The sequence below is a fragment of the Gobio gobio genome, assembly GCF_949357685.1.
Source record: "Gobio gobio genome assembly, chromosome: 6".
Classification (NCBI taxonomy): domain Eukaryota; kingdom Metazoa; phylum Chordata; class Actinopteri; order Cypriniformes; family Gobionidae; genus Gobio; species Gobio gobio.
Window position 1 is genome coordinate 55600905 of NC_137102.1, and position 18779 is coordinate 55619683.

Sequence of the window (18779 nt, forward strand, 5' to 3'; positions counted from 1 at the left end):
TGTTTTCAGGAATGTAAAATGTATACAAATTAAATAATTAAAAATGCTTTCTAGAATTGGAATGTTCTTTGTAACTACTGTCATTTTCAAACGCAGGACATGCCCTTCATTATGTCATGTTTCAGGGAAGTGTCACAAGCAAGAAAACAGCATTCATCACGCTTGCTAATTATATAATTTCTTGGTATTCAATTGATTCCCAATTTGTGTGATTCATCACAGCAGAAGAGCAAGTCTATAGCATACAAAGTTAGATCACAAATGTGTGACTGTCATCCATCCATCAGTCCATCTCTTAAAGCCTTAACATTTTTGCAAAATGTACCCATGAGAATCTTTTATTGTTTTTATGTTTCTTAAATGCCCCATAAAATTAAATACAACATTTTGTGGAAAGGAGAACTTTGTTTCATTAAAAAAGGGAGTAGAATATCTTGTTGAACACAGAAATTGATATAGCTTTACATGTGTGTTGATGATACAGAAATTCATTTGGTGCATTTGAATTAATATCTCTTATTCATGAAAAATAGTGATTAGGGTATATGATTAAAACAAAACTGTGTATTCTATCAGCAAATATCAGTATTATTCTGACGTACAGCATGCATGTTTACCAGTAATACACAAAAAAAAAAGGTTCTATATGGCACCAAAAATGGTTCTTGGCTCGTAATCATAGGGGAACCTTTTTTAGTGCTATATAGCACCAATTTTGGTGCTTCAGTGGTTCTTCAGCGGTTCTTCACCGGTTCTTTGACTAAGGTGCTATATAGCACCTCTGAAGAATCGCTGAAGAACCACTGAAGCACCAAAATTGGTGCTATATAGCACTAAAAAAGGTTCCCCTATGATTACGAGCCAAGAACCATTTTTGGTGCCATATAGAACCTTTTTTTTAGAGTGTAGCACAATGCTGCAGTAAAAAAGCCATGTAATTTGAGCTAATTCCGATTTTGAGCTGAGTGACATATTTAACCCAAAACAATTTTTGAGTGCACTACTGCAGATTTTCTTTTTTTTTTATCCATTGGGAATTGATTGAATCATTAAAAGTGGGCGTTGCATATCAAAATGGAGCAAAGCAGTTGGAGAGAAAGGGATTGAAGAATACATGACATCATCCTGAAAAGGAAAGTTGATACATTTTGAAGAAAGATTACATAGACGGGTTCATTCTTTGGAATAATGTGTGCCAAACATGCACAATACATAATGACTTAAACAGTCAATTTTGATTTCATATTGATTTTTAACCTTCCCTGCCTGTGTTCAACAAGAAAACAAGTTCTTCAAGCACTGATACAAATACAAAATCTCTCACTTTGTAAGAAGCAAACTGTAGTCTTTCAAACTGCTTTTAGGGGCCTTTTCCTTGCACCGGTCACTCTAAATCACAGTCACTCTCCTCAAGTGTAAAAAAGTGATAACATTCCTCACTTAATCCTGAGCTACGGTAAACCCTGCTTAGATTCTGTAATCCTGGGAAAAACTATATGTGGCTTGTTAAGCTTTATAGGAAACAATAAAAATAACATCTGTGCAATATATTACAGTTGCGATATGTGCACCACATCTGAGCTGAAGTACATCCTCTACCTGAAAGGTTAGCATGTACATAACTTTGATATATCCATGTATATTGTTTACCATGGTCATATTTTATGACAAAACAACACAGCCTAGGTTGTCCAGGTTGTTGACGTTCTTTCAGGTTAAAAAAGTGAAATCTTGTTTGCATTTGGATTCTTCCTGATTAGACACATCCAAACGAAGTAAAAAAGCACGCAAAGATGGTCTACTCGGAAAAGACTTCCTAAAGAAAGGTCTCTTCATACGTCTCTTCTGATTTATGAGGCTCACCGGATCTGGAGTCAGATACTAACATCTTGAAACGGTCACTAGGACCCCTTGTTACAGCCTCATAGGACGGTGGAGAGGAAGCTAAGTACAGCGTCCCCACCGGTGGCCCCCTCTGGGGACCGTAGTGCTCTTTAATCATAGATGCTATGAGTCCTTCACGCTCCAGAGTGCTGTCCTCTTCCGACCAGGGTGTGTCTTGTTTTATGTGCCTGTACAAGTAAGAAGCCTGCTTCATTTGCCGTCTAACTAGGTGCCCTCTGTAGGCGCGCTGGATTAGGGTCGCGGAAATCTCCTCCTGCTTGCGCCGGAGCGTGGTGGTGATGGGTTCGTGGGATATCTTGGAAGGGTTCGCCATCATGAACTTCTCCTCCATTTGTTGCTTCAAAGCGTCCATTTCCCCGGTTTCCCCGAGGACCCGCTTGGTGAATGCGAACAGGATGTCCAGGCAGTGGATCCTGTCGCCACTGACCATGGGAAGGTCCATATGGACGAGCTTGATTTTGTTGGGTTTGGCGATCCTCAGAGGTTCCGAAAGGCTGTCTGCGAAACTGGAGAGTTTTGAGTACTCAATGAAGTGCGTGGCCTCGACGTCGAACTTCTCCCAAACCTCGTAGAACATCTCAAAGTCGTCCTCGCTCAGAGGTTCTGTGCTCTCCTCGGTGGCCACGCTGAAGTTTTCCAGAATGATGGCGATGTACATGTTGACCACGATCAGGAAGGAAATGATGATGTAGCTGACGAAGAAAGTGATCCCTACTGAGGGGTGGCCGCAGTTGCCCTTAGTATTGGTTCCGGTGTTGACGAAATTCGAGCTGCATTCTTCCGGAGAGTTGTTCAGAATGGGATCCAGTAGGTTATCCCAACCGGCCGATGTGGTGATCTGGAAAAGGCAGATAATGCTGTTCCCGAAGGTTTCAAAGTTGAACATGTCGTCAATTCCGCCCTGCTTCTTTACGTAGGCGAAGTTCGCCATGCCAAAGATGGCATAGATGAACATGACCAGGAAGAGCAGGAGGCCGATGTTAAACAACGCCGGCAGCGACATCATTAAGGCAAAAAGTAACGTCCTTATTCCTTTAGCTGCTCGTATTAGTCGGAGAACTCTTCCTATTCTTGCCAACCGGATAACTCGGAACAAAGTTGGGGACACAAAATATTTTTCTATTATGTCAGCGAGGACAATTCCTGTTCGGAAAGACAAACGAAGAACAGAAATCAACATACGCAATGAAAATTCATTCGAAGAATTGAGAAATGACACTTAACATCTCAGATCACAACAACCCTGTTGAAAAGACCAGCTGGTGTCTCTGCCAAGTTTCTTAAAGGGTTAGTTCACCCAAAAATGAAAATTCTGTCATTAATTACTTACCCTCATGTCGTTCGACACCCTTAAGACCTCCGTTCATCTTCAGAACACAAATGAAGATATTTTAGTTGAAATCTGATGGCTCTGAAAGGCCTCCATTGGCACAATGCACGGTACTCTCTCAAGACCCTTAAAAGGTACTAAAGACGTCGTTACAAAGTCCATCTCACTACAGTGGTTCTACAATAACTTTATGGAGTGACGAGAATAGTTTTTGTGCGCAAAAAAACCCTAAATAACGACTTATATAGTGATGACGATTTCAAAACACGGCATCATGAAGCTTCGAAGCGTTATGAATCAGTGAGTCGAATCATGATTCGGATCGCGTGTCAAACCGCCAAACTGCTGAAATCGCGTGACTTTGGCGATCCAAACTGCTGAATCGACTCACTGATTCATAACGCTTCGAAGCTTCATGATGCCGTGTTTTGAAATCGTCATCACTATATAAGTCGTTATTTAGGGTTTTTTAGCGCACAAAAACTATTCTCGTCACTCCATAAAGTTATTGTAGAACCACTGTAGTGAGATGGACTTTGTAACGACGTCTTTAGTACCTTTTAAGGGTCTTGAGAGAGTACCGTGCATTGTGCCAATGGAGGCCTTTCAGAGCCATCAGATTTCAACTAAAATTTCTTCATTTGTGTTCCGAAGATGAACGGAGGTCTTACGGGTGTCGAACGACATGAGGGTAAGTAATTAATGACAGAATTTTAATTTTTGGGTGAACTAACCCTTTAACTAACTTAAACCAGCAAAACCTGCTTGGCTTCACCATAACGGTGACCAGATAGACCAGTACTAAAGTGCTAACTAGTATAAACCAAGTTGGTCTTTTCAGAAGGGAATGAATCTTGCATCAGCCACACTACCACTTACCAGACTGGAAAGTCGTGCACTTACCAACGATGGACAGAATGACAACAACAAAGTCAAATATGTTCCAACTAATGGTGAAGAAATAACAGCGGAGGGCAAATATCTTGATGAGGCATTCGGTGGTGAAAATGACGATGAAGGCCAGGTTGATGTTATTGAGGATGAACTCCATGCGAGCAGATTGTTCATCGGTCTCGACCATCATGGTTATCATGTTGAGGATAATGAGCATCATGATGGTGATGTCAAAGGCTTGCTTGGCCACCAAGTCGAAGAAGAATCCTTGAAGAATGTTCTAGATGGAAAAGCGTTTACGGTGAGGAATTAGAAAGGGCTTTCGTTATGAGATTGATTACGAACTTTTAGTTGATAAAAATCATCCTCTTACCACTGGTCTTGGAATTGGCTTCTGTGGCTTTTTGGATCCAAGTTTCTTCATTGCGTTGTAGTACTTTTTCTGCTCTTCCGTCATGAATATATCCTGGCCACCTTTAGTACAGAGAACAACCCGCTGCTATTATTTTCATGGAACACATTAAATGTAAACTGCGTGCTTTTGGAAAAGAAGTAGATCATACACCTATCATTCGTTTCTGTTGATTGAAGTTGTCAATGATGACACCGATGAACAAATTCAAGGTAAAGAACGATCCAAAGATGATGAAGATGACAAAGTAGAGGTACATGTAGAGGTTTATCTCTTTGACGGGCTGCTCCTCAACCTGACAAACAAGAAAAACACAAAATATTGACAGTTTTTTAGGCAGTCTAAACTCTTAAAGTGCTCCTATTATGCTATTTTAACAGACTGATCTCATGAAATGGCGTATGTATGACACACCAATTCGCTATGCCATTTTGGCGTGCTATAAAGAGGCATAATCGCTTTTTAGCGTGTTTATCAACGCCATTTCATTCTATCCCCCTACACTACCCCTACCCCTAAACCTACCCATCACACACACACATACACACACACACTGCCCCTGCCCCTAAACCTACCCATCACAAGAAACATTCTGCATTTTTACATTTTCAAAAAAACATAATTTAGTATGTTTATTAATCCATTTACATTCACACGGAATCTCACGGCGTAGACATACACGCGGAATCACACGGCGTAGACATACACGCGGAATCACACAGCGTAGACATACACGCGGAATCACGCGACGTAGACATACACGCGGAATCACACGACGTAGACATACACGCGGAATCACACGACGTAGACATACACGTGGAATCACACGGCGTAGACATACACGCGGAATCACTCAGCGTAGACATACACGCGGAATCACACGACGTAGACATACACGTGGAATCACACGGCGTAGACATACACGCGGAATCACACGACGTAGACATACACGTGGAATCACACGACGTAGACATACACGCGGAATCACACGGCGTAGACATACACGTGGAATCACACGGCGTAGACATACACGTGGAATCACACGGCGTAGACATACACGCGGAATCACACGGCGTAGACATACACGTGGAATCACACGGCGTAGACATACACGCGGAATCACACGGCGTAGACATACATGCGGAATCACACGACGTAGACATACACGCGGAATCACACGGCGTAGACATACACGCGGAATCACACGGCGTAGACATACACGTGGAATCACACGGCATAGACATACACGCGGAATCACACGGCGTAGACATACACGCAGAATCACACGACGTAGACATACACGCGGAATCACACGGCGTAGACATACACGCGGAATCACACGGCGTAGACATACACGCGGAATCACACGACGTAGACATACACGCGGAATCACACGACGTAGACATACACGCGGAGATGATGGTTCGTTTCGGCGTACACATCTCGTCTGAAGATTCAGTCTTCCTAAATCCCTCTTTGCCATGAGCCTACTCTGTTGTGATTGGTCTACAACTTATAGCACGTGTCGGTAGTGTTGCTTTCGTCAACGAAGATTATGACTAAATATCATCGTCAACGAACCTTTATCACGTGACGAAAACGAGACGAGGCGTAACGTAAATGCTGGTCATGTGACGATGACTAGAATTAAATGTATAATGCAATATTGACGAATAAAAACAAGACTAAATGTGGTTTACAAAATAAAAACTCTGCTAAAATGTCTCTTTATTTTCGTTAACCAAAACGAGACGAGACGAAATGTTATAACGGTATTTGGCCGTGTTATTGTTATTATTTTGTAGTATTTCTGTGCGTCTCACTTCAGGGGCTGCATCAGGTCACACTGCGCAGACGCAGGCGACGTCACTTCACTTCCTCAAGCCCGGCATTATTTAGAAGATGCAGCTGTAGTGAGTTAGCGTAAACGACAACAAAGTTAAGTCTGACACAGAGAAAGGGACCGATGGCCGGCCAGCCGGGGTTTGTAATGGAGAAAACGAAGAAACGACATTTGGAAAGACTTTCATTACATAGAAGTGGAAAAGAAAGCGGAATGTGTTGTGGAAAAAGTTCGGGAGAACTGCGGCCACAAAATCACAGGAAAAAACACCACGAACCTTAAGAGACATCTCAATGTTTTTATTTATTTTATTAAAATTTGTGTGTGTGCTTCTAACATGTTTGGTTGGTAAAATAAATATGTTGTAAATTCAAATCAGAGCGTCTTCCGTGTCTGGAATGGATGTATTCTTGAGTCTATAAGGTAACAATAATATAATAAAATATACATTTTGGTTTTGTCTTTACTACTAGGTACTTATACTATATTGACTGGGTTAAATAGAATTGCATCACTAAAAAGAGACTAAAATATAATTTTCACTGACTAAAACTAGACTAAAATGTCATCAGTTTTCGTCGACTAAAACTAGACAAAAATAGTCATGGATAATTCGGACTAAAATAACTAAAATGCTCAGACTTTTAGTCGACTGAAACTTGACTAGACTAAAAAGAGTATGAACGTGACTAAAACTAATAAAAACTCAAATGACAGCTTGACACAAAGACTAGACTAAAACTAAAATTAAAACAGGCTGCCAAAAACACCACTACGTGTCGGAAACAAACTGCCATTACCATAACTGAATTACAGATCCAGAGGCTTCCTAAAGCTCAGCGATTGTACACACTGTAAAGACAGTAACGATGATGTCGATTTTACCATATCAATCTGAGCGTGAGTCCGATGATGAAACATTGAAAGAACTAGAAACCCGAACCTCCATCGCAAGGACGACTTGAGCAGGACGTTTCTCAGTGATACGCTACTCAGTTTGAGGTACATTATGAGATGTTGCAACTGTAATTCCTCACCATCAGCATTAACAAGTGTATGTCCATCAACAAACTGATGTGTATATTAGGGCTGCAACGACGCATCACATTATTTACGTTCTAGATAGAACAGATCTAGAATAATTAAAGTAACATTAAAGTTAAGATATGAGTTTTAATCATTTAAATGTGTTTTTGAAGTTTGGGCAAAAAATTCTGGCAGCTTTAGTCGTTGTTTTATGCACATGTATATCTTCAAAATAGACGACTAGTTATACATTAACACTATGCTGAAAGCTCCTGTATGTGAACCTTTTGCAGATAAATACAAGTGCATTTTCGTTTACTATTGACCCAAATCAATAAGTAAATCATACTCAACTATTATAGTAAACAACATTTCCTAATTAGGCCTACTCTGTATACATTTTATGATGAATAGTATCATTAGTTATACATAATGTTTACAATGCTTTTTGTGTTCATATATTTCATTATAAAATGGCATACTAAGTACACTACCCTTCCTGAAATACAATTAATATTGTCATCATTCATTGATTTCATGTTAAAATAATATACAAATTCACGACCCTCTTTGAAATACAATAATCAGTAAAAAAGAATCATCAGATTAACCTGGAAAAACAATTGTTAGATTAGTCGACTAATTGGAAAAATAATCGTTGATTAGTCGACTAATCGGAAAAAAATAATCATTAGTTGCATCTCTAGTGTATATTTCTAATTTATTGCAGTGCACATGCAGGAACTGTATTAATAACAGTGCATATGATTGCCCAGCACTACCGTGAATGACTGATGTAACATTAAAGTTTGTTAAACTAATCTTGCTCCATCCTTTATATCATTACTCAAAAGTAATATATTACACAACGACAGACAATCTTCATTAATAGACACAATTTTAGGTAACATTGGCCCACAGCTGCTTAGCAGAACTATTTATGACAATAATAACACAAGTTAGCCGGAGACCTACACAATACAACACAAAACTACGCATTTTGAACACCCGGTACAAAATATACACATCAATAATTAATCATACTTACAGGTTGTGATTCTGAGGAGCAAGTTGGTCCAACTAAAGTGGGTACTGTCCAATCTTTAATGGATAAGCGTTTTGTAATCCCATAAGGACTTCACGTCCGCATCCTTTGAAAGTGTGTACAAAGAGAATTTGCTTTTTTGCAGAGCAGAAAACTGCTCTGCTCCACACGTTACGTATGCAGGTCACAGAAGTAAGACTGGAATTCCTGACGACTTGTTTAGGCGGTTCAGAGTCGATTCTTTCTTTTAGGCGACAATAACTTTATTTATCGTGCACCTTTCACTTTACATCTTTGCAAAACATTTACATTCACAGACAGCTATATTACACACTGCATGAAAGGGAATATTTGAAAAAGCATAATAGGGGCACTTTAAAGATCCCATGGCATGAAAATTTCATTTCATTAGTTTTTTTTTTAACATTAATATGAGTTCCCCTAGGCTGTATATGGTCCCCAAGTGACTAGAAATTTTGATGGGTGTAAACCGAGTTTCTCTGGCCGTCTTTCTCTGCCTTTTATGAGAGCTCAGACGAGCTGATCTGGAATTTTCCTGTTATGACGTCATACCAGGAAAGGTAACCTCCCCTTCCTCTGCTTTGCCTGCCCAGAGCATTCAAAATGGATTCAGTTTATGTCATTATTATTAATTATTATTAATTACAAACATACTTTACGATATGGATTCGACAGCACCGCAACAAACAGTGAGTAACAGTGTTCATTAATGCCTGATCTGTGATCAGTGATTTCTGATGTGTAGCTAATCATTCAAGTCCACTCAGACTTTCTTTCTAGATTGTTTAATGATCGCCGTCTTGATGCCCTAAGCGTAATGCATCAGTGAATCAAGCCAGTGACTAAAACGATCGTTTCTGTTAGTAGCATGAAACAAATACATTTTTTAAGTGATTAAACTACAGAGAGCGATCAAAGAACACTCTTATAATGTTCGGATCTGTCAATCACATGTCGCGAGTGTATCTGCACACTTGCCCAAACTGCCGTTATAATGAATGACGCTATTATGCAGCACAGCGAAGCTCTTACTGTATTCATATCGACGTCGTGTTTGCTGTTTGTTGTGGTGAAAGCATATTGTGAGAGAAAACGCGTTGCAATGACGAGATCACTGCATTCACGCGATCAACAGACTGTCTGTCTACTCAATGCTCGTCATTGCAGCCTTTCATGTGATAGGAATAGATCATAAAATAATGCTATAATCCACACTTTGACAATTCGTTCATCTCGACGGCTGTAATGGTACATTACATGTGTTACAAAGTTCGTAGAATAAGGTGGAAGAAGACCGAGTCGACGTGACTGGGACTGTTTATTCAGAACTCTCTGCTACAAATAAGCTCGCGCTAACAGCACAGCGCTCTCAACAACTACAATAAAACTCCTCCAGCTTTCCGTGGTTCACAAGTGCCCTGTCAGTCTCTCTCTCTCCAGTGCGTGCAGTGCCTCGCTAAACCACACCCCCTCCGCAACATAATCTAACACTCATTTCAAATGCAAAGATGTCAGCCAATCACAACAGTGGGCGTTCTCACAGCAGACACGCCCCTTGAAACAGGGCATTCAGCCAGAGGGCTAATAACAGTATAGAAAAAATGCCGTTTATTTCTAAATTATGAAATTTTTTGATGTAAAAATCATACTAATGATATAAGTATACCTCAGGAAACATTAGAAAATAATAGAAAAATGCCATGCAATGGGACCTTTAAAATGAAGGTTCTTCAATGGTCCTTTACAGCACCTTAGTTTTTTTTTGCTTTGGATAATTGAGCTACTATTAATTTCTCTGGAGGTTAAAATTGTTAAATTCTAGGTACTTTGGATGGGTTTCTTGGTGCACCATAGATTGACTTTCTTTTTTCATAACTAGATTGTAGTTTAAGACTAAATATATGAAAGGATTTTTTTTTTTTTTGTAAATAGGGTACACTTGTTAGGGTTCCATTTGCTAACATTAGTTGGGACCTTATAGTAAAGTGTAGCTAGGTTCTTCTTTTGTGTGTTTGCATGCAAGTCATTCACTTTAGTAATGAAAAAACATGCTTACTCCACGGGAATCTACAGCAGCATACATGATCTCCATCCAGCCTTTGAATGTTGCCTGAAAAACAGAATATTCAAGTATTTAATCATTCAAAATGTCCATCTAAAAGAGAAAGATTGTCCGTTTATGCAAATCTATGTTCTGCTTCTAGGTGAGCACATCTCTTTCAATGCCTGACCACAGCAAAACTTGACTTTTTACTCTGAGGTAATTATGCATTTACGTGTCATTTTTTCCCTGTAAAGACAAAGAGTGACTCACCAAGAGTCAGTGTGAACGCTATTAAGCTAGGCCATTTTGGGATGTCGTTGCCATGGTTACAGAAATTATAACCTGTGGTGATTTGAGAGGCTGTTCCTAGAGGTAAATGACCCAGCGAGGAGTTGCAGGGCCCTGAAGAACTCAGGTTGCTTGGCTACCTTAACAAATATGAGGGATGATTCTACAGCACAATCACCAAACGTGTTTTGGACTGAATTGTTCAGGAAGGTCAGAATATAGAATTTAAGAATTCGCTCCCTTGAATTTAAACTTGAATTGGCCACAACAATGAAATGGTTTGACAGTAAGAGGAATTTATTGAACTGCAATTCAAAGACATTTATCAGTCCAATTATACACAGGCATTTTATAGGTCGTTTTATAGGTTTAAAACTTAAAACCATTAAAATCTTAACTTACAGCAGCGTTCCAAATTTAATTCCACTTCCTAAATTAAAATTTGAATGAGAATTCTGCCTCCTGTTTGCCAGTTCTGAATGGTGCACAAGCTTCAAGACACTCACCACCTGCAGAAGCGAGAGGTAGCCAAGTCCCACATTGTCGAAGTTAACTTTCACTTTGGTCCAGTAGAACTGGGTGTCATTCATGGACTGGCAATCAGTCTTGTTGTTGACCAGGGTTACATTGTGGATGTATCCTGTCCTGTTGACACATTTTCCGAATTTCCCAGCGAAAAGATTGACGCCCATGATGCTAAATATGAGCCAGAAGATCAGGCACACCAGCAGTACGTTCATGATGGACGGGATGGCCCCAATCAGTGCATTCACTACCACCTGAACAACAGGAATCAAATTTTCAAAAAATAAAAACAAGTATTGGATTTCATTCAGCAAATATGATGCAGGGCGGTGTAATCTGACTGAATTCTAGTGGTGTAACGGTACACGTATTCGTATCGAACAGCCTGAACGGTTCCGAATGCAATCTTGAACAGTTAACAGTCGGCTTGTTTTAAGCGCGGAACACACTTCAATCAGAGTTCCCACACGAACATATTAAGTATTCAGTCCATTTTATCACGAAATTCAAACGATAAATGGAGTTTTGATGCTCTTTAATGTGACGTGACTGTATAGCCGCTGTACTGTATAGACGCGTCAGTTCAACTTCGAGCGGCAGCGCGCGAGTGAACGCGATCATCTCTTCCTAAAGAATAAACATAAATTAACATTTCTTAAGGTATGTTGAGGATACATTACAACTTACTGAAATGTATCAAATGTCGTGTAATCGCTCAATCGGTGTTTCATCCGCGGAAAGACAATAAAACAGCTTGTAAACAATGTCACGTAGCATCACATTTTGTACCTCAGAAGTCATTCAGTGTCCACAGCTTTTAGTTCACTAGAGAAATCAACTCTTTCGCTGAATATATGCCCTATATTAGCCTATATATTCATCACTACTTAGCCTGTTAGTGATGTCTTGTTTATTTAAAGGGTTAGTTCACCCAAAAATGAAAATCCTGTCATTAATTACTTACCCTCATGTCGTTCGACACCCGTAAGACCTCCGTTCATCTTCAGAACACAAATGAAGATATTTTAGTTGAAATCTGATGGCTCTGAAAGGCCTCCATTGGCACAATGCACGGTTCACTCTCAAGACCCTTAAAAGGTACTAAAGACGTCGTTACAAAGTCCATCTCACTACAGTGGTTCTACAATAACTTTATGGAGTGACGAGAATAGTTTTTGTGTGCAAAAAAACCCTAAATAACGACTTATACAGTGATGACGATTTCAAAACACGGCATCATGAAGCTTCGAAGCGTTATGAATCAGTGAGTCGAATCATGATTCGGATCGCGTGTCAAACTGCTGAAATCGCGTCACTTTGGCGATCCAAACTGCTGAATCGACTCACTGATTCATAACGCTTCGAAGCTTCATGATGCCGTGTTTTGAAATCGTCATCACTATATAAGTCGTTATTTAGGGTTTTTTTGCGCACAAAAACTATTCTCATCACTCCATAAAGTTATTGTAGAACCACTGTAGTGAGATGGACTTTGTAACGACGTCTTTAGTACCTTTTAAGGGTCTTGAGAGTGAACCGTGCATTGTGCCAATGGAGGCCTTTCAGAGCTATCAGATTTCAACTAAAATATCTTCATTTGTGTTCCGAAGATGAACGGAGGTCTTACGGGTGTCGAACGACATGAGGGTAAGTAATAAATGACAGAATTTTCATTTTTGGGTGAACTAACCCTTTAATGTATGTTTAAATAAATCTGTCATGAAAATGACAGCCACTGTGTATAAATGATTATATTTCAACAACGAATTGGAGAAAAAAAAAATATAATTAGATTTAGAAGTTAATGCAAAAACTGCCTTACATGAAGCTTATGAGTGTTGATTATTATATCTAAAAAATAAATAGCAACTGAATTTAGGCTAAAAGTGTGGGCTCTGTAATTAACCTTTAATAGTAATGTGTAAGGGCTCCCTAAATAGTTTTACAGCATTATCTTTAAGAAACTATTAGTTATAATTGAATTAATTTAAGGACAGACAAAAAAATTTCAGTAAACCACTGTTGAATAAAAATAAATAAAAAGCAATTTTGTAAAACTGCTGTACCGAACTTGTACCGAACTGTGACTTCAAAACCAAGGTACGCACCGAACCGTCAGTTTTGTGTACCGTTACACCCCTACTGAATTGCCTTTCAACTTGACATGCTTTATCAGTTTTAAAACATATTTAGAGAGTTGAAGCAAAGAAAGCGTCTTACCCGCATTCCTTCAAATCTAGACAGGGCCCTCAGGGGCCTCAGAGCTCTGAGAGTCCTTAAAGATTTAATGGCCCCAAAGTCCGAGTAGCCCAGAGAATTAGCAACCAAGCTAATCAAAGACACCTGCAAAGGTGAAAACATACAGAAGGTTTTAATAAAATACTTCATTCTAAAAAATTTATATTAATAAAAAAAAACGTCCTTTTATGTTAAAATCTAAAATATTACATAAGACTGAAAATCGTCATTTTATTTAATAGAATCAAAAATTACTACCTAATAAAGATGTTTGTAGAAAAATGTACATTCTACTGATGGCTGGTAATGCTATATAACCAGCATAAAATAAGAAAGACAAACAAAACGCGTGTGGCCAAAGATAAAAGGACAAAATTATTTATGCATTTTTGGGACATTCTACAGGAACACATTTATTAGGGCATATAAATCAGATTGGTTTTACAAGTCGCAATAGGTTTCCACTCTATTCTACAGTCAAAGTCGACAGACAGTGTAGAACAGAATGGTCTTCTGCTGTAATGGCAGGTTGTGGCTTAAAGGTACAGCAGGATTTTGTTTGATGGGTCGATGAGGTGAAATGAAGACAAAATACTCAACTATATATGCATAATCAATATGCATATATATAAAATAGAGTGAGGTTTTATAAAGAATTTGGGTTTTTCTTTTGAATAATTTCTTAAGATCAGAATTTCTTTTGCTTTCTTAATCATGTGATTTTCATCAGTCCAAAATTCCCAATTAGGATATAGTTTCATAGTATGGCTTATTAAATTTAAAAGTCCCAAGAATCATCAGTTCTTTATAAAAAACTATTTCTATAGTTTTCCTGGTCACTGCAATATATCTAAAGAAGATATTTCTGTGCAATTATCTCAAAAACAAAACTTCTGAAGACAAAGAATGAATAACATAAAGCTAAAAAAAAAAAACAGACAAATGTTCTTTTCATTTGTAGCTAACACATCTCACTGTAATGTACATTTACAATCGTTGATTTAATGACAGTCCTAAATGTAACTGATCTTCTCCAGATACTTCTGTGATACAGTGTGTATATTCTGATATAAAAGCCAAGGTCCTGTAAAGATACTTATCAAACATCTCAAACTTGACACCATGTTCGAAATAAATCCGTTCAAATTGCTGACAGAGAGACAGTGGCATTTATATCTGGATGAGAAGAGAACTGCAGCTGAGATACAGATGTGAGCCTTTGAACTATGAACTTACCCTATCATTAGAGGTGTGTGTGGAGATCTGTGTGGGTCAGATGAGCATCAGGTGAGACACACTCACACAATCCGCTTGTGTTTAGTCGAGCTACTCCAGATGCTTCATTCAGTGTGTTTAGTGTATAGTTGCGTGTACATGTATTTTGTGCAATTATCTCAGTGTCTGAGATCTCAATTTTGACATACAATCTGCCATAAAATATTTGAGGTGTCATAAAAAACACAAAAGTTCAAATCTTAGAGTTATGGTCAGAAATATTGGCACCCCTGGTAAATATGAGCAAAGGCGGCTGTGACAATAAATCTGCATTGTTTATCCTTTTGATCTTTCATTCAAAAAATTATTTGGCCACTGAAACTCTCCTCCTCACCATACATTAGGACGATATAGACACATATCCTCTTCCAGACAGGTTTGTTACAAGTTTGGAACTTCTTAATTATTGCCCTGATGGTGGAAATGAGGATTTTCAGTGCTTTAACTATTATCTGAAAGACAATTTCCATTTTCTACCTTTTGCTGCACATCAGAACTATATTCTTTGGTTTTATTCACTGTGATGGATGATTAAAGGGTTAGTTCAGGGGTTTTCAAACTTTATGATGCCAAGGACCCCCAAATATGATGAACCTTTTATGAGGGACCCCCTTCCTAAAATCCATCTATATATTTTTTATGTATGGAAAAAAACAACAACTGTTAAACAGATAAATAGTAAGTGTGACATTATAAATACAACATATTATTTTCAAAATGAAATTTGCTATACATAATGTTGGACGTTTAAAACTGAAGAAGAACATTTTCAATGAAAAATTATTTGTATAAGCAACTTTCACAATAATTGTATGTAAGCATCTTACGTACTGCGTTAAGACCTTACAACCCCAGTGAGAGAGACAAAGGGGACCATAGTGAGAAAAACTCAATAGAAAGTATGTATACGTCAAGAAAGGTGAGAAATATTTAGAACTGAAACAGTTGGAATGTTCGGTAGACTTTATCCATTTTTGCTTTGTGTTTTTTTTCTTTTTTTTCTGGGGACCCCTTAGAAACTTCTGGAGGACCCCTGGGGGTCCCCGGACCCCAGTTTGAAAACCGCTGGGTAGAGTTGGGTATCGAACTTGGTACTTTTAATGGCACCGACTGAATTACGTCGGTACTACCGAGTACCGATTCACATTAAATCAATCGGTACCAAATTTCGGTACCTGCGAACGCATCTGGTGATATAGAAACCGCAAAAAGACTATTTAAATACAAATCCTGCGTGTCTCTGTGCGAATGAATGCCGTAGAAGCGCGGTTTACCACACACACACACTCACTCACTATCGCGCTCACTATCACTATGACAGTCACGTGTTCCCATCTCTGCCGTCTCATATGAGGACATGAACGCACGACGTCAGCCACTGAGAGTCACTTTATGACCATTTTACCGTGTCATTTGAGAAAAACTACCGTCATATCATAAACACAGAAACTCAAAGGAACGGCAACACGTCAAATTAAAGTCCGGTTTATCTTGACAAATACATCACTGTTGTACAGTAGAATTTGATAAGTCTCAATTAATAATACTAACACAAATGTAATAATAATGATCAAAACATAATTTTTTAAGTTATAAATTAAATTTTTTCTGTTTTAATGTTTTAATTTGAACCGTATAAAGCTCAGTTGTGCAGCACTTTGTTTGACAAAAATAGTTTAATCAAATTAAAAGATAAATGAAATCAATGTCTTATGTCTTCATTTGATTACCAGAAAATACACAGCACATAATTTGTGGGAAATCTTTTCATAGAAATGAAATTAAAAATAAAAAAATTATATAGTTGTTTTTATTAATTATATTTAAGTACCTAGTAGCCTACTATCTAGTAAATATTAGGCTACAGTATACAAACATCACAGACAATGGCAGACAGAGACCAGGGCAGCTCTGGCATAATGTCAATAACACTTCTATAAATGACTTACAGGTTATTTATAGTTATTGATGTAAATCCCTAAAGTACTGAAAAAAGGTACCATTGGGTACCGGTACCGAATTTCGGGTACCGGTACTGGTACCGATACTTGTTAAAATGTGAACGGTACCCAACCCTACCGCTGGGTTAGTTAACCCAAAAATGAAAATACTGTCATTAATTACTCACCCTCATGTCATTCCAAACCCATAAGACCTTTGTTCATCTTCAGAACACAAATGAAGATATTTTTTATGAAATCCGAGAGCTCTCTGATCTCTCCATAGACAGCTTTTTAATTAACTCTTTCAAGGTCCAGAAAGGTATTAAAAACATCATTCAAATTGGTTCAACCTTAATGTTATGAAGAGACGAGAATACTTTTTGTGTGCAAAAAAAAACAAACAAAAATAATGACTTTATTCAACAAGTTTCCGTTGTAAATATTGCAGTGCTCTCATCTATAGCAGCCGATGCTGTTCACGTGATATTGTAAACAGCGTAGGAGACTGACACAGGCCAGAATGAAATTGTTGAAAAAGGTAGCACAAAAAGTATTCTCGTCGCTTCATAATATTATGGCTGAAAAACTGGAGTCGCATGGACTATTTTAACAAAAGTGTTTTTTTTAACCTTGAGAGTGTTAGTTAAATTGCTGTCTATGGAGGGGTCAAAGAGCTCTCGGATTTCATCAAAAATATCTTTATTTGTGTTCCGAAGATGAATGAAGGTCTTACGGGTTTGGAACGACATGATGGTGAGTAATTTCATGTTTTTAATCACAGAATTTTCATGTTCGGCTGAACTATGCTTTTATGGGAATTTGGCCTTTGTGTTTCCTCATATTTATACTCCTGTGGACCAGGAAGTCATAGCTAGACAATTTCATGTTCCTAGTCACCCAGGTGTGCTAAAAAAATTAAATATTAATGGGAAACCATTTATCATAAAAATTCTTGGGGTGCCAATAATCGTGGCCAACGTGTTTTGGAGAAAAACATTTATTTCATAATGTGATTTACCCCCAACCCCCAACCACACTTTCAATTCTTTCAATGAAAGATTAGATTTTTGCAAAATGTTTGAATGAAAGATCAAAAGGATAAACAATGCAGATTTATTTTTACAGCCATCTTTGATCATATTTACCAGGAGTGCCAATAATTCTGACCACAATGCCATTTATGTAGCTCAAACTCTAAATTCTAGATTTTCACATCAGTATTAATGCAACAAGTTGCTACATCGCTTGCCAAATGTCAACAGCCTACAGTAAGAATAATTAACTATATTGTTTGTGGAAGAATTCGGTAGCACTTTATTTCACAGTCCTGTTTCGCATGAACATACTATAATTATTGTAGTATGACACTAACTGGGTAATAACTAGGTACTAACCCTGAACCTACCACTAAATCTTAACTTAACCCATGTAGTTTCCTTACACTACTCAGTACTTTTGTGTGTAAGTCCACAGTAAGTAGCTGCATTGAAAGTATTCGTACTGTAAAATAAAGTGCAACCAAGAATTTGTTATTCCAGTCGTTAATAAATCAAACTTCTTATTAATCATTGGTGTTTTTGTCAGATTGCTGTTGTTGACATTTTATAAAAGCAATAAGCCACGGGAGGTTGTGCGTCTTTCCATGATTAAAGACACTACGCTTCTACAGTATTATTTGTGGTAAAATCACTGTAACAAAGTATTTGTTTCTAGCCAGAAAAATCTGCTAAATTAAGGATTTTTACATTCATGGCCCTTTGTACTAACAAAATATATTTGTACACTAAATATTATACTAAATCTAATATAGTCTACACTCTTAAAAATAAAGGTTCCAAAAGGTTTTTCTATGCCATCACTTTTCACAGTGATGCCATAGAAAAAACACTCAAGTGAACCATTCCTAAAAGAACAATTTTAGTTTGAAGAACATTTTAATATCTAAAGAACCCTTTTACACTATAAAGAAACTTTTGTGGAATGGAAAAGT

The 18779-nt window shown here is 38.0% G+C and overlaps 1 protein-coding gene across 1 annotated transcript in view; it reads right to left on the reverse strand.

Annotated features, from left to right (window-relative positions):
* Positions 1-324: 324 nt before the first annotated feature.
* scn12aa (sodium channel, voltage gated, type XII, alpha a) overlaps positions 325-18779 on the reverse strand; it is a 141164-nt gene continuing 122709 nt past the window's right edge. Inside the window, exons 21-27 of the mRNA XM_079820321.1 lie at positions 13554-13676; positions 11315-11587; positions 10533-10586; positions 4695-4836; positions 4503-4603; positions 4139-4409; positions 325-3048 (exon numbers count right to left, since the gene is read on the reverse strand). Of these exons, the coding sequence (XP_079676447.1) occupies positions 1817-3048; positions 4139-4409; positions 4503-4603; positions 4695-4836; positions 10533-10586; positions 11315-11587; positions 13554-13676 (2196 nt within the window). The 3' untranslated portion in view covers positions 325-1816. The remainder of the gene's footprint in view (positions 3049-4138; positions 4410-4502; positions 4604-4694; positions 4837-10532; positions 10587-11314; positions 11588-13553; positions 13677-18779) is intronic.